Consider the following 18,986-nt stretch of genomic DNA (forward strand, 5'->3'; position numbering starts at 1 on the left):
GGGGGCTTGTAGGGCCTTGATGTCAGGGCTCTATGGATGAGGGAATCCTGATTGGACTGCCTCCACCTCTCGGCAGTATGCTCCACGTCCTTAGGCTCGAACAGACTCTTGCTGAGGACAGAAGAGTGTCTGAGCCTACTAGCCTCAGCGCTGGGGACCTTCTGATGAAACCTCTCAGTCACTGCGTCCTGACGCTTGAGGATCGTGTTGGCCCACAAGCTGGTAACCTGGTGGGACAGGAACTCGATGGTCCGAGTGCCCGAGAGGAGGAAGGTCTCCAGTGCTTTCCTGGTGCTTTCCTTGGACAGATCCTCGGACCGCACCAGAATGCCCAGAGAACCCAGCCAGATGTCTAGCCATGAAGCGGCCTGCATGGCACACTTAATGACCTTCTCATGACTCTGGATCTCAGTGGCCGAGAAGGACACGTGCCGGTTGGAGAGTCTCTCAAGAGAGACTCCACCAGTGAGGGCTTCCACGGAGTGGTGCAGAGGAAGACTCAAAGAAGGCTCCTCAAGGATCTCAAAATACCTCCTCTGACGGACTCGAGGAGGAGGGAGGAGCTTATACCCGGCACTAGACCTGCTTGAGGAGGCAAGCTCCGCGAGTTGTCCCTCGATCTTCTCTCTGACACTCTTCATCCCCTGAGACCAGGGCAAAGCTGCACTGGCCCTGGAGGGCCTATGAGTGCCAAAGATACGATCCAGGACTGTGTCCTGCCCATCACGAGGAGGGACCTCAGGATCTGGGATCCCGTTTAGACTCCTCATGAGGGACAGAACTTGCCAGAATGCATGTTCCGATTCCTGGCGCTCGCCTCCCGATGGACTTGCAGCGAAGTCTCCTGACCCCATGGGCTCTTCCTGGGGGGACACGTGAGTATCCTCGACTGCCCTAGGCTACTCCTGTCTGATCTTGGCCGACGATTTAGGAATAGTCTTAAGAGTCCTTAGATTCCCTCCTGGGAGAGATACAGGACTCCAAAAGCGAAGGTGGTAGGTCCTTCTCCACCTCAAGATGAGGAGACCTCTCGGGAGGGGGATGAACTTCTTCCATTGGTGCGATGGGGAAGACATCCTCTCCGACCGACTCCCCTGAGGAGGGGTATTCCTCCTCCGCAGGGGAGGGCGAGAAGGTCTGAGGAGGAGTAGGAACCTTGCCTAAGGATCTGCGAGGAGATAGCCTAGGTCTCGGAGGAAGATCCACGGGAGAGACTCCTCCTCTCTTCCTCTTCAGGGGGGAGGAAACTGCCACTGGTTCGCGACCCGAGTCAGAGGCGGCTGGCTTCATAGCCCGTAAAAGAGCTCTGAGAAGGGTATCAATCCACGGCTGTTGACTGACAGCGGCACTGGCAGACACTCCCTCTGGAGGGAAGGGGACCGATGGATCCCTAAGAGGAGATAACAAACGAGGGTTCGCCTTCTGGGCTGAAAAAGAAGAATCCCTAGACCTTTCCGGGGAGAGCCCCTCTTCTGGCGAGCGCGCTGGTCTGCGCTTAGGGAGGGGGGGAGCGTGACAAGGTAGATTCCGCCTGCCGGCGCTCGCGCTGGGGCTCGTGAACTGGGCCCGGCGAAGGGTCGCGTGCGTTAGAGTAACGCGAAGCTGGAAGGTCGCGAGCGCGAACCAAATCGCGAGTGCGCGCACCCGCGTGGGCGGATGATGCCGGAAAGTCGCGCGCTCGCGCACCCGCGTGGGACGGGGCGGCCGCAAAGCGATGGCGCGCAGATGAATCAATGGCGCGGTCATGTCTTGGAGAGCGGGCCGGAATAAGGCCGCGAGAGCGCGATGGTGAAGGAGTCGGTGTACGACGATCAGGAATCGCCCAAACGCGCGGGCGCGCAGCGACCTGGTGAGAGCCGGAAGGGCGCGATATGACAGGGGCGCCTGTGCGCGTGTCCGGGAGAACTTGCCGCGAAGGCGATAGAATTATAGCAGAATCCCGAGAGACCTGTGGGTGACGGTCGGGAGGGATTGCCCTATTCGCTTGCGAGGTCGTTAACCGCGCTGGCGATTGTTGGCGCGCATAGCGCGTATCCGGAACAGGCTGTTTCGGAGGCCGCAGGTTGCGAATGGCATGAGGAACGCTCACAGTTGCCTTGAACACAGGCATAGGGCGCGTAGCTGGGACTGGGCGCGACAGATGAGCGTCGCGCGCGATATTGTTGGCAGCAGACTCGCGCAATTCCAGAGGAGGCTGTGAGCGCCTGTGCGCTAACTTAGCCATCCCCGGAGCCACGTGTTAAGTCAGCGCGCCACGCGATCGCGTTGGGGAACGCGCGGGAGCTGTGACAATAACCGCGCGTGAATGCGCATCGCGAACTTCCTTCACAGCGCGCAATGGAGAGCGCGTTGAGGATGGAATCGCGCGTGAACGCGCAACGCGATCTTCCCCCGTAGGGAGCGACGAGTCCGCAGGAACCTGTGGGCGCCTATGCGCCGACTCTGGAACCTTTTGGACCGCGCATGAAGTGTCAGGAACCGGGGGCGATCGCGCGTCGCGCTTTTCCCCTATAGGGCGCGACGAGTCCACAGGAACCTGTGGGCGCCTGTGCGCCACCTCTGGAACTTGTTGGACCGCGCACGATGATACAGGAACAGGGGGTGAACGCGCGCTACGTTTTTCCCCCATAGGGCGCAGCGAGTCCGTAGGAACCTGTGGGTGCCTGTGCGCCGACTCAGGCACCTTTGGAATCGCGCGCGATGTAACAAGAACTGGGGGGCGCGGCAGCGTTGGTAAAGGTGGGCGCGGCAGCGTTAGTGAAGGTGGGCCCGCAGGCGCCTTTGAGCGCTTGCGCGCTGCATCAGGAACAATTGTCGATGGGCATGGGCGCGCAGGGGAACCCTGGCGCGTAACAGGATCAGGGGCGCGAATGCCTACAGGTGAGCGCCGAAGCGCTTTGTCAGCAACATTAGGAACAACAACAACGGGCGCAGGCAGAGCCTTACTTTTAGAGACGAGAGGCACAGTTTTGCGCTTAAGTCCCTGAGACCGCGAAGGGCCTGGAGACTGCGCAGTGGCAGACTCAGGGGGCGCGTAAAGCGCATCAGCAGCCTTCGATGTAGATGGTTGAGGAGACCCTTGTCCCGAAGGACGACCATCCTCTAAAGGGGAACGCGAACGATCCACGGAGAGGTCTAGGGTGGTAGCTGGCAGGACAGGAGAGCGGCGAGTCGTCTCCTCCGCAGAGGATTGTGGGGACGACGAGCCGAAGAGGCGCCTCCTAACCCCCTTAAAGGGAGAAGGAAGGCCTCTACGGCGAAGGGGAGGGCGAGCCTTCCGCCGTATACGCCCACGAGGGGCCGTGGGATCAGCAAGCTGACCATCAAAGGGCCTCCGAAGAGGCGTCTCTACCAGAGAACTCCCTCGAGAGGGAATCTCAGTGGAAGGAGAGACCGTAGGACTCAGCTCCTCCCTGGAAGTGTGTTCGGAGGGAGAGACAGAGCCTTCAGCTACCTCAGCCACAGGAACAGGTGTATGGACAGATCCATGGGATGTTTCCGAAACAACCACGTCAACCACAGACAGAGGATCTATTTCCGCTGTAGTTGACGATTGTTCGGCGGCCGCACCCCGTTTGACCATGTCAAACAGGGCTGCCTTGGAGGGCGAAATCTGTAGCCCCAAAGGAAGCCCAAGGCTGAAAAAGATCCTTGTTAGACATAACTACCTCCTCCGAGGGGGGAGGGGCAGCCGTCTCGCTATGGTAGGACGCGGCCTCTCCTTTACCACTGGATCGGTCAACAATATCAACATTACGGTCTACGCTACCGTTTGCCGGCCTCTCGGAAGAGGCCGCCCGAGCGGGAGCTTCGGAGGAGGAATGGGCGGCGGGAGAAGAAGACCTAGGATTTTCTCTCTCCCGAGAACTTTCGGAAGGAGAACGATCCCGTTTAGCCTTCTTCTTACGTCGCCGGGCAAACCTCTCCCACTGGGAGGTAGACCACTCCCTACATTCAATACACAAATTAGCACTATCACACCGTTGGCCCCAACCCTGAGGGCATAAGGAGTGCAGATTCGTCTCCACGGACGACATAAAGGTTCCACAAGGGCGGCCGGGAAGACCATGGCAAGTGCGCATGATGATAATAGAGGCCAACTTCACACACAAACACTGCAAGAAAAAGCAAACGAAAAATTATGGCAGTCAAAAGAGAGGAGAGCGCTGACAGGTCTGTCGTCTCTCCGACCCAAAAGTAAAGTGGCCGAACCACTGCTGTGTGTGAGGGAGGAGGGATAGCTTGCCCCCCCCCCTAACTAGCGGTGGGGTAGGAAACCCTCGTTAAAACTTTATGGCTCGTCACCGGCTGCGCCGAAGTAATTACCCCATGTAAATAGCGTGGTTTGTATTCAGTTAAGGAACAAATAAATGCATACAAAATCACCCAAATCAGAATCAATTCTTATTAATAAAAAAAGTACATTACTTACCAAACCTCCAAAATGTTGAATTGTGTTGCTTGGTGAAGTCGTTGCTGCTGCCTGAAAAAGATAAGTTAAAAGATTAATATACTAGATTTATCACATAATTAAGATTCACAAAATCTTTCATAATAATCAATTTTGGAAAACAAAATCAGAAAATATTAGGAATGATATTTTTTCATATGGGTGGATGGTAATTTTGTTTATATTATTGAATATTACAAGTCTGACATTAAGTAATATTTCATGATGTTAATATTTGAATTATGTTTTTGAATGTTATATCAAGAGAGAGAGAGAGAGAGAGAGAGAGAGAGAGAGAGAGAGAGTGTGTGTATATTCATATAATAACTAATAATAGCTATAAACAAAAAGTATGCAAACTATGATATTATATAACAAATTGGTGCTGATGTAAGTTGCATCAGGAACTTATATTGAATGAGTTAAAAAATTATTTGTTATTCAAGAGAGAGAGAGAGAGAGAGAGAGAGAGAGAGAGAGAGAGAGATGATACATTGACACAGCATGAACTACCTTTTTCTTTCCAGTAATATCAGCAGTCCATAATTTCTTATTTGTTACCTTCATCTTATAAACAGGAAATTAAGAGGAATTCTGACAAAATATTTCGTATACATATTTTCCATTGCCATACGAAGCTCTGAATTTTTCAGGATTTAGTGTTTTTCCTCCTGTACCCCCAATATATTGGCCTACCAACAGATCCCTTAAGATAAACTCTTTTAATTCCTCCTACGAGTCTAAAAAATCCATCACTATCCTATTCATTTCCTCCCCAAGACTGTAAAGTTACATAAATGATACTAACAGCAAAACAATGTTGATTGGTGAAGGCAATGATTTTTCTTAAATTTAAAGACTCACAACAAAGGAAATATCTGAAGTTTTGTGAATTAATGTGTAACCAATGAAAAAATTTATGGTAATTTTGACTGTGTCAATACTACAAAATATAGAGTAAATATCTATAGATTATTTATAGAATACCTGTAGTTACAGGTGATAAATGTAGATCACTAAAGGCAAAATTAACATGTGACATAAGTAAAATTATGTACTGTTCTGTATTCCATAACTTACAAATATAAGAGTATACAAAATCACCCAAATCAGAATCAATTCTTATTAATATAAAATACATTACACATGAGCCGAAGGATGCCATTGAGCGATATCCTGTGGCTCTTGGTGAAGGCGGTTGTGCTGCGTAAGAACCGCTTCTTCGTCGACGCAATGGTGATGCCTGAAAAAGATAAGTTAAAAAATTAATATAATAGAACTACAGTATCACACAATTAAGATTCACAAAATCTTTCAAAATAATCAATTTTGGAAAACACCATCAAAAAATATTAGGAATGATATTTTTTCATATGGGTGGATGGTAATTTTGTTTATATCATTGAATATTACAAGTCTGATATTAACTAATATTTCATGGTGTTAATATATGAATTATGTTAGCTCCCTCTATTCTAACCGCAACCCTATTTTCTCAATGTTATATCAAGAGAGAGAGAGAGAGAGAGAGAGAGAGAGAGAGAGAGAGAGAGATGATACATTGACACAGCATGGACTAATCCCTTTTCCTTTCCTGTAATATCAGCATTCCACAAATTCTTATTTATTGCCTTCAACTTATAAGCAGGAGGAGGAATCTTGACCGGTCTCAAAAGAAGAGCGAAGATCATTCAACAAACTTGAAGCCATGCACGATAGGGGTGGTGTGCTAACTCTCATGCCCAATATGCTACCTCCTTTCCAAATATTCCATTTCCTCACTCCCTTGTGGCTCCTAGAGTGGGAACAGTTAGTGCCACTCCTGTTCTGAAGCCTCCAAGTGTGTAGAACTTTCTGTCCTAGATTTCTTCAATAACCCCCTTAATGGTTGAATTGCTTTGGGGTTGTTTATATCAGAGGAGGATGGCTTGGCAACTGGGCTTTTGTTATGAGAGGAATGCATCAAGGGATCAATAATGAATAGGCAAAGCTTGGAATCTGCAGTGTTATTGGGAAAAGAGCTAACTTGTATAAGCACAATAGCCTACAGGAAACTAGATGGATACTCATAAAAATCAAATGAGCATAACAGTAGTACCTTATGAACAATTAACCTTGGAAATCTAACTAAATAGTCAAATGGAGTTATCATGAATAATCAAATTGGATTTTTACAGCAAATCAAAGCTTAGAATATGAAATCTCCAATAAGTGAGATCAAAACCTAAAAGATCCCTGGTCGAAGATACTGTAAGAAGGTAAAGAGAGATGTTGCTGATATCTTTAATACAGAAGATTTGGATTATAGGTAGATTCCTTTTCAGTCTCCCACATTCTCTGGACATTATACACACCTTGCTACCGGTTTGGCTCTTGAAAGGTCAGAACAGCTCTAGTGAAAAATATTCTTTTCACACTGATAACTTAGTTTTCATTTATTATTCCTTCGAATGATCAATATTACTTATAGCTTACAAGCATTTCTAGTATTTTTTTTGTTCCAGTACAAGTAGACCATCACTAATCCTGCAACTTTGGCACCGGGAGGCTGCCCGATTACCAATTTTTCCGGATTATCCATATATTATAGGAATTCGTCGACTTAAAACTGATATAGGCACCGAAGTGCATCGTAAGTGGAGATAGTAAAGTTTCCGTAGAGTTATTATGATGCGTCATGATTCGGCAATCATTTAAGTCCTATTTCATCCATATTTCCTTACTGTGAATCATTATTCAATTTTCTTGTTTAATTGGATATTCTATGCTCTATTAAAGCACTTTGTTCTATACTTCTCCATTTCAAAAGAATTTTAAACGTTGTTAATTACTTAATATTTTGTTTACCTTTACTTATAATCAGCTGATCTGTAGGTCTCGCTACTGTATTAAAAGATTGTGCACATACAAATGACATATTTTATATATAAATATCTTCATGAAAAATATTACATCATCGCCAATATGTTACAGGATATGACAGATTTCATACAATTCATTTGTAGCCATTATTATTAGTTTGCATGAGAACACCTTCTCACTCTTCCTCTGTGTGTGACAATGTGTGCGCAGGGCCACAGGCGCATACAATTTTCTATTCATTATTAAGCCTTCATATTTCATTAGGTATTATTGTGGTTTACTTAAGCATGTTTGTAATCTATTCTTTTTTTCAATTTCTTGTGCATTTCAATAATCAAGGTCACACTACCGTATTGCGATTATGCTCATACAAGTACGAATAACTCAGAGTAGTTTAAATAATCTTAACTTATCCGAAATCTCTTCTTATTAAATATTACATCAGAACCAATATGTAATAGTCAGAGTATCCACACACACACACATACACTCTCTCTCTCTCTCTCTCTCTCTCTCTCTCTCTCTCTCTCTCTCTCTCTCTGTGTGTGTGTTGATTTTTAATTCACCATTAAACCTTCATATTCCTTTAGACATTATTAGAAAGGATACAATTATATTACATAACCAATACTTGCTAAGATATCTGTTGCTGCAAAAGCTAACTTATTCACAGATGCGTTCGTTTGTTTGTAATGATCGGCGATGAAACTTAAAGCAGTGGTTTCGATTTTATGTTGTGTGTTTAGCAAAAGCATGATATAAAATTTCATGTTTACAACAAAAGCTAGCCTATGCACTGTGTTTAGGTAATTCATTCAAACTTGCTTTAATTTTCGACCTCGTCTTACATGCGCGGAAATGTACGGTATATTTTTTGCTTGTGTAATGTGCAGCTAGTATATTCTTTCAGTTTTTTCATTTATCTTAGTTTATAACTAAATTATTTACTTTACTATTTTCATTATGGGTTCCGAGATCTTTAGGAGTTTGTTCAATGTGTATTTTAGCTGGAATGAAACAATAATTAGATCAGTGGTCTGAGTCTAATGCCAATACAAAATTATTTATTACTAACCCCATGGCTATAAATACCAAAATCCTAACACTAGACTGTTTTCAACAATACACTAAAAACTGTTTTCCTGCCGAAATGAGGGTACGTCTTATCTTTGTTTACGTTGGAAACAACGCTGCCGACTGGCCAGTAGCTAAAATAATTGAGAAACAGTACCGCCAACCACGAGGCCAGTAGCGAAAATAATGCCGGTTAACTGATGTTTTCGGATTATAGATTGCCGGATTAGTGATGGTCAACCTGTACCTAGGTGTTCATCATCCTTAACTAGTCTTTTTTTAATTTTCATTATTTAATAAAAACTTTTGATTCCACCTTTGAATCTAGAAAATCCATTACTATCTCATTTACTTACTCTCGAGGAGCCAAAATGTCCTACTCATCTTACTTTTACTTTTACTTTTAGGGGTTTATTTCTCGCCCTCTATCAGACACTAAGTCTCTTCAGGCGGGCCTTGATGTGTGAAAATAATTTCATTCCAGTTTATATTTTGCTCTGTATCTTTTCAGTTATTCACTAGCATTTGTATGCAGGCTTAATAGTTTTCTAATCACTATTATAATACTTTTCAAATAGATAAGTCTTCAGGATTTTCTTGAAAGCTGCCACATTTCTGCTATTCTTCACATCAAGTGGAAGATTGTTGAAGACTCTCGGAGCAGCATAACAAAATGCTCTTCCTCCTATTGCATGATTCACACTAATTTCGAATAGTCTATATGGGTCATCAGCATGTCCAACTCTTACAGCAGCGCTAGTAGCTTGAGGGTAGGGAACCAGGCAATCACAAAGATATTTGGGCTTATCACGTGTAAGTGCCTTGTGAGTCAACAAACAAATCTTAAATTCAATTCTAGCCTTAACAGGTAACCAATGTAGATCGATCAGTGTAGGAATTATTCTCTCCCGAAATTTAATGCCTTTTATTAGTCTAGCAGCCCGGTTTTACACAATTTGAAGCTTTCTTAGTAGTGTATTGGGCAATTTATAGTACTGAGAATTACAATAATCAAGCCTTGATATTATGTGACTCATCACTAAAATTTCTGTACTGACCTCTGTTAAATATTTTCTAATAAATGCTGTTTCTCAGGTGATAGTTACACACTTTCACTGTATTAGCTATTTGATCCCTCATTGACAAATTACTATCTATCAGTACACTCAAATTTTTCACATCAGGCACAATCCTAACATCAGCGTCACCAATTTTTATACTTTGAAATAACTGGTAATATTTCAAAGCCACCTTTGCACCAAAAAACATACATTGTTTTATCATCATTTAATTTAAGCTTTTTCCTGTGCATCAATGTTTTTATTTCAGTCATTATCTCATCAATTTTCTTCTTTGTATCTTGTGTTGTTTAAATTAAAAGGTAGATCCAAGTATCATCTGCATATTGTTTAAAGCCCACTTTTTGTTTTTTCAAGATATGTGATAACTCGATATTATATATGATGAACAAGATAGGGCCCGAACAGTACCCTGTGGTACACCTTTCAAAAGAATTCTCTCACTAGATCGGTTTCCAGAAACATCTACAATAGTCTTCCTGTTCGTTAAGTAGCTTCGCAAAAATTCCAGTGCTTCCTCATTCACTCCAATGGACGTTAAGTCGTCAAGTAAGTACTCGTGCACAACAGTATCGAAGGCAGCACTAGATCTAACATAATCAAAATTCCACACTTTCCCTCAATAAGAGGACCTATCATATGATTCATTATTGAGCATAAGGTACTTTCCGTAGAGTGATTAGCTCTGAAGGCTGATTGATTTTCCCCGGAATACCTCTAACTCATCAATATGCGCCCATAATTGCTCACTTATGATTTTTTCAATAAGCTTCGACCTGTAGGATAAATTTGAAATGGGCCTATATGAATTTAGTTCGTTTACATCACCTTTTCCTTTGTACAGTATATTGGTTTGATCAACGCAGTTTTTTCACAGCTAGGAAAACTAGATTGTGATATACTTAGGTTAATGATATTTAGGTAAATATATACAACTTGCTTGTTTGGAGCTTCACTTATTGAACTATTTGGGAAAGGGTCGTTTCTACAATATGCATTCTTACTCTTCTTACCCTTCTTCACTGGCATAACTGACTGTCCTTGTAGCTGATTTTGGGAGAATATAGCAAATTTTCCTGCACAGACATTTTCAGGCAAGACATATTTTTACTTTAATCCCATCAAATCATCTAGGTTTTTGTGACACTCGCTCATGTTATTAGTTATTTTACTTTTGCCGTTGTATAATTTTCTTTTTGTTTTTTCTAACAGGATGTTATAGTCATTTCTGGCCTTATTATATAGATTTCTGGCTTGTGAGGATTTGGCTCTTTTCCATCTACCTTCTATGTTACGTTTATGTCTTTTTGCCTTTAATAGCTCACTATTATACCATCTAACATTTTCGTGTACAAAAATTTTTTTGCTCTTTAAAGGAAAAATTGCTCTTTATAGGTAACTTGGTATCATACATTTTTCCAAAATTGTCCTTATATTTTTTGGTATAACACCCATCACATTCTCTATCTACCATATGTTCACATTGTATGTTTTCACAAGACATTTGTGCGACACTAACTTCAATAAAATTCTCAGCATCGAAATTTTCCCGTTCCCTATATGTGATCCATTTCTTCAATACTCTGATACAATTTATATTAACATCAAAAGTGATGAGTTTATGTGTTTTTGAGATCTCAAAGTCTGGTTCAACTTCAAGGTTTCTTATTAGGTCAGAATCTTTCCCACATATGACCAAGTCAAGAGTATGACCAGCTAGTGATGTTCATACCAAAAACACTGTTTATTAAATTAAACATCTCGAATACTTCCTTCAGTTCTTTAGCCTTATTATCATTTTCACCATCTACCCAACAATTAAAGTCTCCACCAATTAATGTATCTTTAATATCGTCCACCACACCCACATGAACACTAAATTCTTCAAAGAATTTCTTCATATTACTCCCTGGTGGTCTATACAAAGATATTATATTCAATACCTTACTGTTTCTTGTCAGTTTTAAATAGATATATTCAAACGTTTCAAATGCTATTTTATTCATGATAGAAACCCTAGAGATGGTTTTTGACACGAAGACACCTACTCCTCCTCCAGTTTTATCCTTTCTTGGTACGTGGTAGAAATCGTAAGTACACGGCATCATCTCCTGAATCTTGGAGTTATCGCTAATATTTCCCTGCAACCAAGTTTCAGTTAATAAGTATAAATCTAATTCCATTTCATTGATAAGGTTTCTAATCTTTATGGTTTTATTCCCCACCGATTGAATATTTATCAGACCACACTTAACCAATGGGCTAGATTCCATGATCAGTTCTATTTTTGATCCTGGTAATCTCCTCCTTCTATATTTTACAGTTTTTATCATATGTCTTATGATTCGTACTACTGTAATTCCTCGTTGAGCAGTTATGACACTTTAACGTATTAACACTACAATCCCTGGTTCGGTGTTCCTGGCTACACTTCCCACATACCTGAGTCTTGCTACAACTATCGGCAGTATGACCAAATTCCTGGCATTTATAACACTGAAATACATTGTAGGAATCATAAATTTTACAGCATAATCCATAAGTGGTATATACTCTATCGTCCATTTTAAGGAAAACTTTCCTAATAGTTGAACTACACTTAATAATGACATGTGATTTACTGCTATGTCTTTATTTAAACTTCCTGATCAATTTAAAGTCCTCTTCATTTTCACACATATCATTCAACCATTCATTCTTCTCCTTTATGCTAGCAATTATATCATCTTCCTTTTCATCAATATTGCAGACCTTGATCTTCGGTTTAAGTAGATCCTTTTTATCCACTTCTACCTTAATGTCTTTCTTGACCTCTTCTAAGTCATTTTTAGCCTTTTCTAACCCAACTTTATCCACAAAATTAACTACCAAGTGGCCTTGTTTAGAGGTTTTGACCTGTTCAACATCCATGGTTATCTTTTTCATGATTGTTTTCTTGATCTCTGAAGCCTTCATATTTTCCTCCATAGATTTTATAACCAAAGTATTCTTTGACCTCAGCTTACTTGCATATGTGGTCTTGGTCACATACTCTTGTTCGTATTCCGTAAGTTTCTCTTTCAGCTTAACAATTTCATGACCCCTATTGGTGTATTGAGCAGTTATCATATCCATAAAATCTGACATCTGTCGTCGTACATTTACCTTCATCTCTTCCATGTTGATGCTTAGTTTCGTCATGTTTTCCCATGATTGCCTGACCCATGAACCATTGGGATTTGCAATCTCAACCTCAACACATCTTGAACATTTATAAATGATGTTCCTGCTTTCAAAATTCACACTTGTGGCAGCTTTTAAATTTGAGCAAGCTACATCATTGTGGTACCATCTTCGCATTCATCACATTGTATCCCAAATTCGACAAAGTTCTCACAATACCCACACCTGCCCTCATTGCATCTGTCATCACTTTCGTCATCAGCGACGTTCATTTGCATGTTAGTTGCTGCCATTTTCTTTCCCTTTTTCCCTTGGAGTACCGTGTCAATTTCGGTCATAAATTGATCAACATCTTTCACGGGACTAAATTTTACTTTTCGTTTTCTAAAGATGGGCATATTGAATCATTATTCAATGACTTTTCAAGTAGCCCTACCCCACCACAAAAATGCTGGGACAGGCCTTTCACCACAGACCTCACATACAAAAGAAACCACTGACTTTTATCACTCAATTTCACTACTATCAACACTAGTAAACACCCACAAAAGTTATTTTCATAGGATTAACAACGAGATACACAATGATTCCCGCTTTAAGCCAGTTTTGATACAGAGCTTTAACACACACATCCACACCTGCGGACATCAATAATAATAATAATAATAATAATAATAATAAAAAAATGAAAAAAAAATTCTGAAAAAGTGAATAAAATTAATATACTAAAACTATCACATAATTAAGATTCATAAAATCTTGCAAAATAATCAATATTGAAAAGCAACATCGGAAAATATTTGGAATGATCTTTTTTTCATATGGGTGGATGGTAATTTTGTTTATACTGCATTATTGAATATTACAAAAGTCTGATATTGACTAATATTTCATGATAGCAAGATATGAATTATGTTCGTTCCCAATATTCCAACCACAAACCTATTTTCTGAAAGTTTATTTCATTAATTGAGAATCTGAACTCCTCACCCAGATAAAGTTAGAAGAAGCAGGTGCTTTCAACAGTGAGTCATAGAGGTTGAGAGCATGGGCAAAGGATTTTCCTGAGAGAGAGGGAGGGAGGAAGGACAGAGTTGATGCATTGACACAGCAGGGACTAAGCCCTTCTTTTTCTTTCCAGTAGTATCAGCAGTCCATGGAAACTTATTTGTTACCTTTATCTTATAAGCAGGAGGAGGAATCTTCACCAGTCTCAAAAGACGAGCGAAGATCAATCAACAAACTTGAAGCCATGCATACTAGGGGTGGTATGCTAACTCTCATGCCCAATATGCTACCTCATTTCAAACTATGCCATTTTCTTCTTTCACTATCGGTCCTAGAGTGGGAACCGTTTCTGCCACTCCAAAGGTACGGTAGATGGTGCTCTCCTGTTCTGAAGCCTCCAAGTACGTAGAACTTTCTGACCTAAATTTCTTCAATAACACTCAATGGTTGAAATGCTTTGTGGTTGTTTATACCAGAAGAGGATGGCTTAGCAACTGCTTTGTTATCGAAGGAACACTAAAGAATTAGTAATGAATAGGCAAAGCCCTTTATCCGCAGTGTTATTGGGGGAAGGACTAACTTGTATAGGCACAATAGCTTACAGGAAACTAGGTGGATACTCATAAAAATCAAATGAGCATAACAGCAGTACCTTATGAACAATTAACCTTGGAAATCTAACTACATAGTCTAATGGAGTTCATCATGAATAATCAAATTGGACTTGTATAGCAAATCAAAGCTTAGAATATGAAATCTCCTATAAGTGATATCAAATCCTAAGATTCCTGGTCCCAGACACTGTGAGAAGGTAAAGAGAGATGTTGCTTATGTCTTTAATGCAAAAGATATGGATTATAGGTAGATTCCTTTTCAGTCTCTCACATTCTCTGGACATTATACACACCTTGCTATTGGTTTGGCCATTGAAAGGTCAGAACAGCTGTAGTGAAAATTATTCCTTTCACAAAGATAACTTTGTTTTCATTTGTTATTCCTTCCAACGATCAACATTATTTATAAAGTACCCTACTCAATAGGTTACAGGCATTTCTACTATTTTTTTCCTAGTACCTTGGTGTTCATCATTATTAACTAGTCTTGTTTTAAGTTTCATCATTTAAGAAAAAGTACTTTGATTCCACCTATGAGTCTAAAAATTCCATTTCTGGGCTCCTCCTGTGCTGCCCAGTGAAATGCTCCTTTAGCACCATTTCTAAGGTATATAACTGCTATATATTACCAGAGAAAAATTGCATGGGAATGCCAGGTTGAACCCAGCTCGCTCATCTATATAAGGTGTCGGTATAATATACTGGGGCGTGATAATTCACAACCAGAGGCCTCGCAGCATTTAGATATCTCCTCTTCAAAACCCCCGCCACAGCGAGGTGCTGTTCAACACTACTACCACCAACCCAACCCACGCCAGTGACGTCTCTCCTAATTTAGCACTGCTTTCGTTCACTTGTGAATATTGTTGACAGTGTTTTGGTGAATTTTCTCATTTCTTTGTGCAGATGTCAGATTCCCTGGTCTCCCCATCTAAGTTAAGTACTAGATCTATGAGTTTTGAGCTTTTGGGGGTAGCACTGCCATTACTTTTAATTTTATTCGAGGTTTTTAATTTTCCTCTTGTCGGACCGCTCGCGGCTCCCTTGCAGGCTTGCTACCTCCTTCGCTCGTTCTTAACGTATTACAATTGGTCTTCCATACTGATTGTTTTTTGTTTTGAACCTTATTTTGGAGTTTTTCTCACCAATTACACCTCATCATTGTGCTTTTGGATATTATTTTGATGTTTTATGATATTATTCTACGTATCATAGTTTTGAACTCGGTTGGCAAGCCTGCCTCGGGCATGGTCTGGTTGGTTTCGCTACCGCATTAAGTGTTTATATCATTGATATTATATATTAATATTATTAATAATTTATTACGATTACCATCTAGTCTAGTTATCGCTTAGTTTGAGTGGGACTCTCGCGGAGCAGTTGTTATTTTATTCGTTTTCCTACCGTTCGGCATCTACACGAGGTAGAAGTTATGTTGGTATCCCTGTCCAGTGCGATTCCTCCCCGCTCTGGAAGGCTGTCCGTTATTTATCCCCCTGCCATTCCCTTGCGTCCCTCTCTTACTAATTTTATTTTAAGTTACGCATGCCCTATATACCAGTTCAATGTGTTACATCATTTTACATTATTCAACATTATTTTACATTATTTATTGCTCGTTCCGTTTATGATCATTCCGTTTTGCTTACGTGGTTCCATCGGTCAGGTTGGTACTCCTGTCCTCCCTCATATCCACGTGATTGCCTCCTGCCCCCTCATTTCCTCACCTCCAATTCATGGATTCCTCTCGTCTCTCGAGACGTTGTGTGAGCGGTTTTGCATTACGGGTCGAGTCCTCTCATACCTCAACCTTACCCCCTCACACTACCCCTTTCTGGGATACCTTATGACTCACTAGTTGGTACCGAGGACATCCACCGGGGTTTCAGTATAGTTCATTCACTCACATGCCTTGACGTAGCCTTTTTCCCCCCGCCACTCTGATTGGCCATCAGAGCGGGGGGAACTCGGTTGGGTATGGGTTACTCCATGAGATTCCCTCCGTTACGGCCTGCACCCCACGGGACCCCTATGATAATCACTTTTTCTTAGAGGAATCTCGTTAGAATTTTGAATTTAGAATATTTTATTGAGTTTTGTCATCACTTTTATTTCGGTTCGTTAAGGTTCTTGTGGTTGGCAAGGGGTCATTGGCTCCTCCCTCCCTCCCTTTCAATTACCTACCTCGACAGCTGGTTGGGTCCCCCGGGCCCGCCTCAGCTGTCTCCCGGGTCAGGCGGTATAATGTCGACCCTATTGCAATTACCCTATGCTTCCTCAATACTGACAGGATAGTATATTTTTCGCCTTTGACAATACTCTTATCGAATGATCATAACTATACGGACTTGGGTGTTACTCAGATTATTACATAGGCTAAGTTTTTCCTTCCTGTTTCTGTTCGGATTGTTACTCTTAGTCTACATCTCAGTTGCATACTAACCTAATTTTAATACCCGGATCCCCCGGGTTCCTTCTCGGGACATTAACTTTATAAGAGATACTTATGTATCCTTATTATTACAGATGGTCCATTGCCGAATGACAGCCTGTTTTTCCGTTCTCCAACAACCGTGCGGCCACGATGTCTGCAGGTCGCATGCTGACTGTGGTGTTCAGATGGACGACCTGGTTGTATGGCATCCGGACAACTGCCTTATCTGCTACGGGTTGGTTACCACCCTTTCCTCGGACTCGGTCTGTATTCCTATCGTTACTATAAAATTTTACACAGGGTTTAACCTTTAATTCCCTGCTATTTCATATTGCAATTTCTGATCGAATCGTCCCTTATCGATTATGTGATCTTTCCCTTAACTCGAAGTCACTACCATTAGTAACGGTCTATTTCTTTCAGATCTCTCAGTTTTCTAAGTCTTCCGCCCGGGCAACCTTGAAGGTCTGGGTAGGCGGCTTCGCCCGCAACGTTAAGGCCAAGCAGCCTTACATCTTGTCCGAGGACTGGTGTAACTTGATCTACCCTAATGCTAAAACCTCGGCAGCGGTCCCCAAGGACGTGGCGGACCCCATCATTGCCGATATCAACGCGACCTTGTGCATTCCCGTGGACCAAGATCAGACTAACGACTCTATTGTGGACAACGTCGCCTCCATCAACCTCGACGTGGAACCTATGGCTCTCGACGAGCCAGAACCAGATAGGGAGGTAGGTGAGGCAGGTGGGTCCCGGGCTAAGATTCCTCTCCTTAGTCCGACTTTCTCTACTTCTTCTAATAATTCTTCTTTTCAGGGTTTCCCAGGGAACCCCGGGTCTGATACCAGGCCACATCCAGTTGTCCCTAATGTCAAAACCCAGCGGAGACCTTTACTGAAGACTCACAGGCCTTCCAAATCCTCGAAGTCAGGCAAGACTTCCACTTCCGGAGTCCCAAAAGACTTCGCTGTCGCCTCCTCTTCCTCTCATGGTCCGGGAGTGCAGACAGCCCCCATACCTACCCTGGTGGCCTTTGACCCAGAGGCCTTCTCTAGTAAGTTGCTGAGCCAAATCAGAGCCTCATGTGGAAAGGGTTGCCACAAGAGCAACAATACGTCATGCCGGACGCCTCTAAGCTCCTGCCTTTCACAAAGAATAACCCGTGGAGAATGGCTCTGCACCCTCCCTATACGGATGGCATGCTGACTATTGAGGGTTGTGGCACCTGTCCTATTGAGTACTTTGAATTCTTTCCTCCCAGTCTCCAATTCCCCTTCCCGGCTTCGTCCGGCTGACCGATGAAGCTCTCGTTAGGCTAGATAAGGTCCCTAAGGAGACCGTTATCTACCCAAAAGAGCAGGCCCAGTCTACTTGGGTCCGAGCACTGAATGAGTGGGAGTGTGTAAACACCATGCTCACCCCTCACAAAAGCTCCTACACTATGTTTTTAGTAGATGAGCAAACTCCCACTCCATGCATGACTAAAATGATGGATCTAGCCCATCAAGCCATAAGTGAGGACAAGCCGTTACCGCAACTGCGGGAGACGGACCTAACCTCCCTCCTATTTCCATCAGACCACGAGTGCTGGCATAACGCTCCAGCCACCTTCACGACAGGCAAACTGGCGGCTGACTGTACTTCCACACAGTTCAGCGAGCGTCTTCCTAGGCTTCCGGACTCTTTGATCCGCCTCGAGTGCGAAGCCCAGACCAGGCTAAGCAGGAACATCATCTCCAGAACAATGGCTGAAATGCTCTCCCTTATGTACAAGAAAGAGCCCATCTTCAAGGTCTTGACTAAATCTCTTTTACAGACCGTAATCTCGGATGCTTACGACTTCCTAGCAGCCAGACGTCGTTGCCGCAGACATGTTTTGTCTGAGGCCACTATTCAACATGAGCCTAACAAGCTCATTAAAGCCCAGTTCTGGGGTCTGCACCTATTCCCGGAGGATCTGGTGAACAACGTTCTCAGTGAGGCTGCCAGAGTCAACCAGAGCCTCAAGGTTCGGTGGGGTCTGATTACAAAACGGAAGTTCGAACCAACCGGCGTACAATCTCGGGGCAGGAAGAGGTTACGACCCTACCAATCCTCCCAATATCATCAACCACTTCAAGTGGTCCAACCCATCTCGGTGGCACAGGGGAGTCAGCCATCCACTTCAAAGGGCCAACCCCAACAACAATATGTGTTGGTCCCTCAGAGTCAAGTAGCGTCGACTTCGTTCCCTACTTCCCTGCCCTTTAATCCCAGCTAAGAATCCCGGGGTACCTCCCAAGGTTACCAACGCGCCAGAGGCT

At 42.9% G+C, this 18,986-nt stretch overlaps 1 protein-coding gene across 1 annotated transcript in view; it reads right to left on the reverse strand.

Moving 5' to 3' along the window:
- LOC137651218 (von Willebrand factor A domain-containing protein 5A-like) overlaps window positions 1-18,986 on the reverse strand; it is a 339,908-nt gene that overhangs the window by 103,138 nt on the left and 217,784 nt on the right. Inside the window, exons 14-15 of the mRNA XM_068384404.1 lie at window positions 5,595-5,693; window positions 4,433-4,483 (exon numbers count right to left, since the gene is read on the reverse strand). Of these exons, the coding sequence (XP_068240505.1) occupies window positions 4,433-4,483; window positions 5,595-5,693 (150 nt within the window). The remainder of the gene's footprint in view (window positions 1-4,432; window positions 4,484-5,594; window positions 5,694-18,986) is intronic.

Source organism: Palaemon carinicauda, chromosome 12 (assembly GCF_036898095.1).
Source record: "Palaemon carinicauda isolate YSFRI2023 chromosome 12, ASM3689809v2, whole genome shotgun sequence".
NCBI classification, from domain to species: Eukaryota; Metazoa; Arthropoda; class Malacostraca; order Decapoda; family Palaemonidae; genus Palaemon; species Palaemon carinicauda.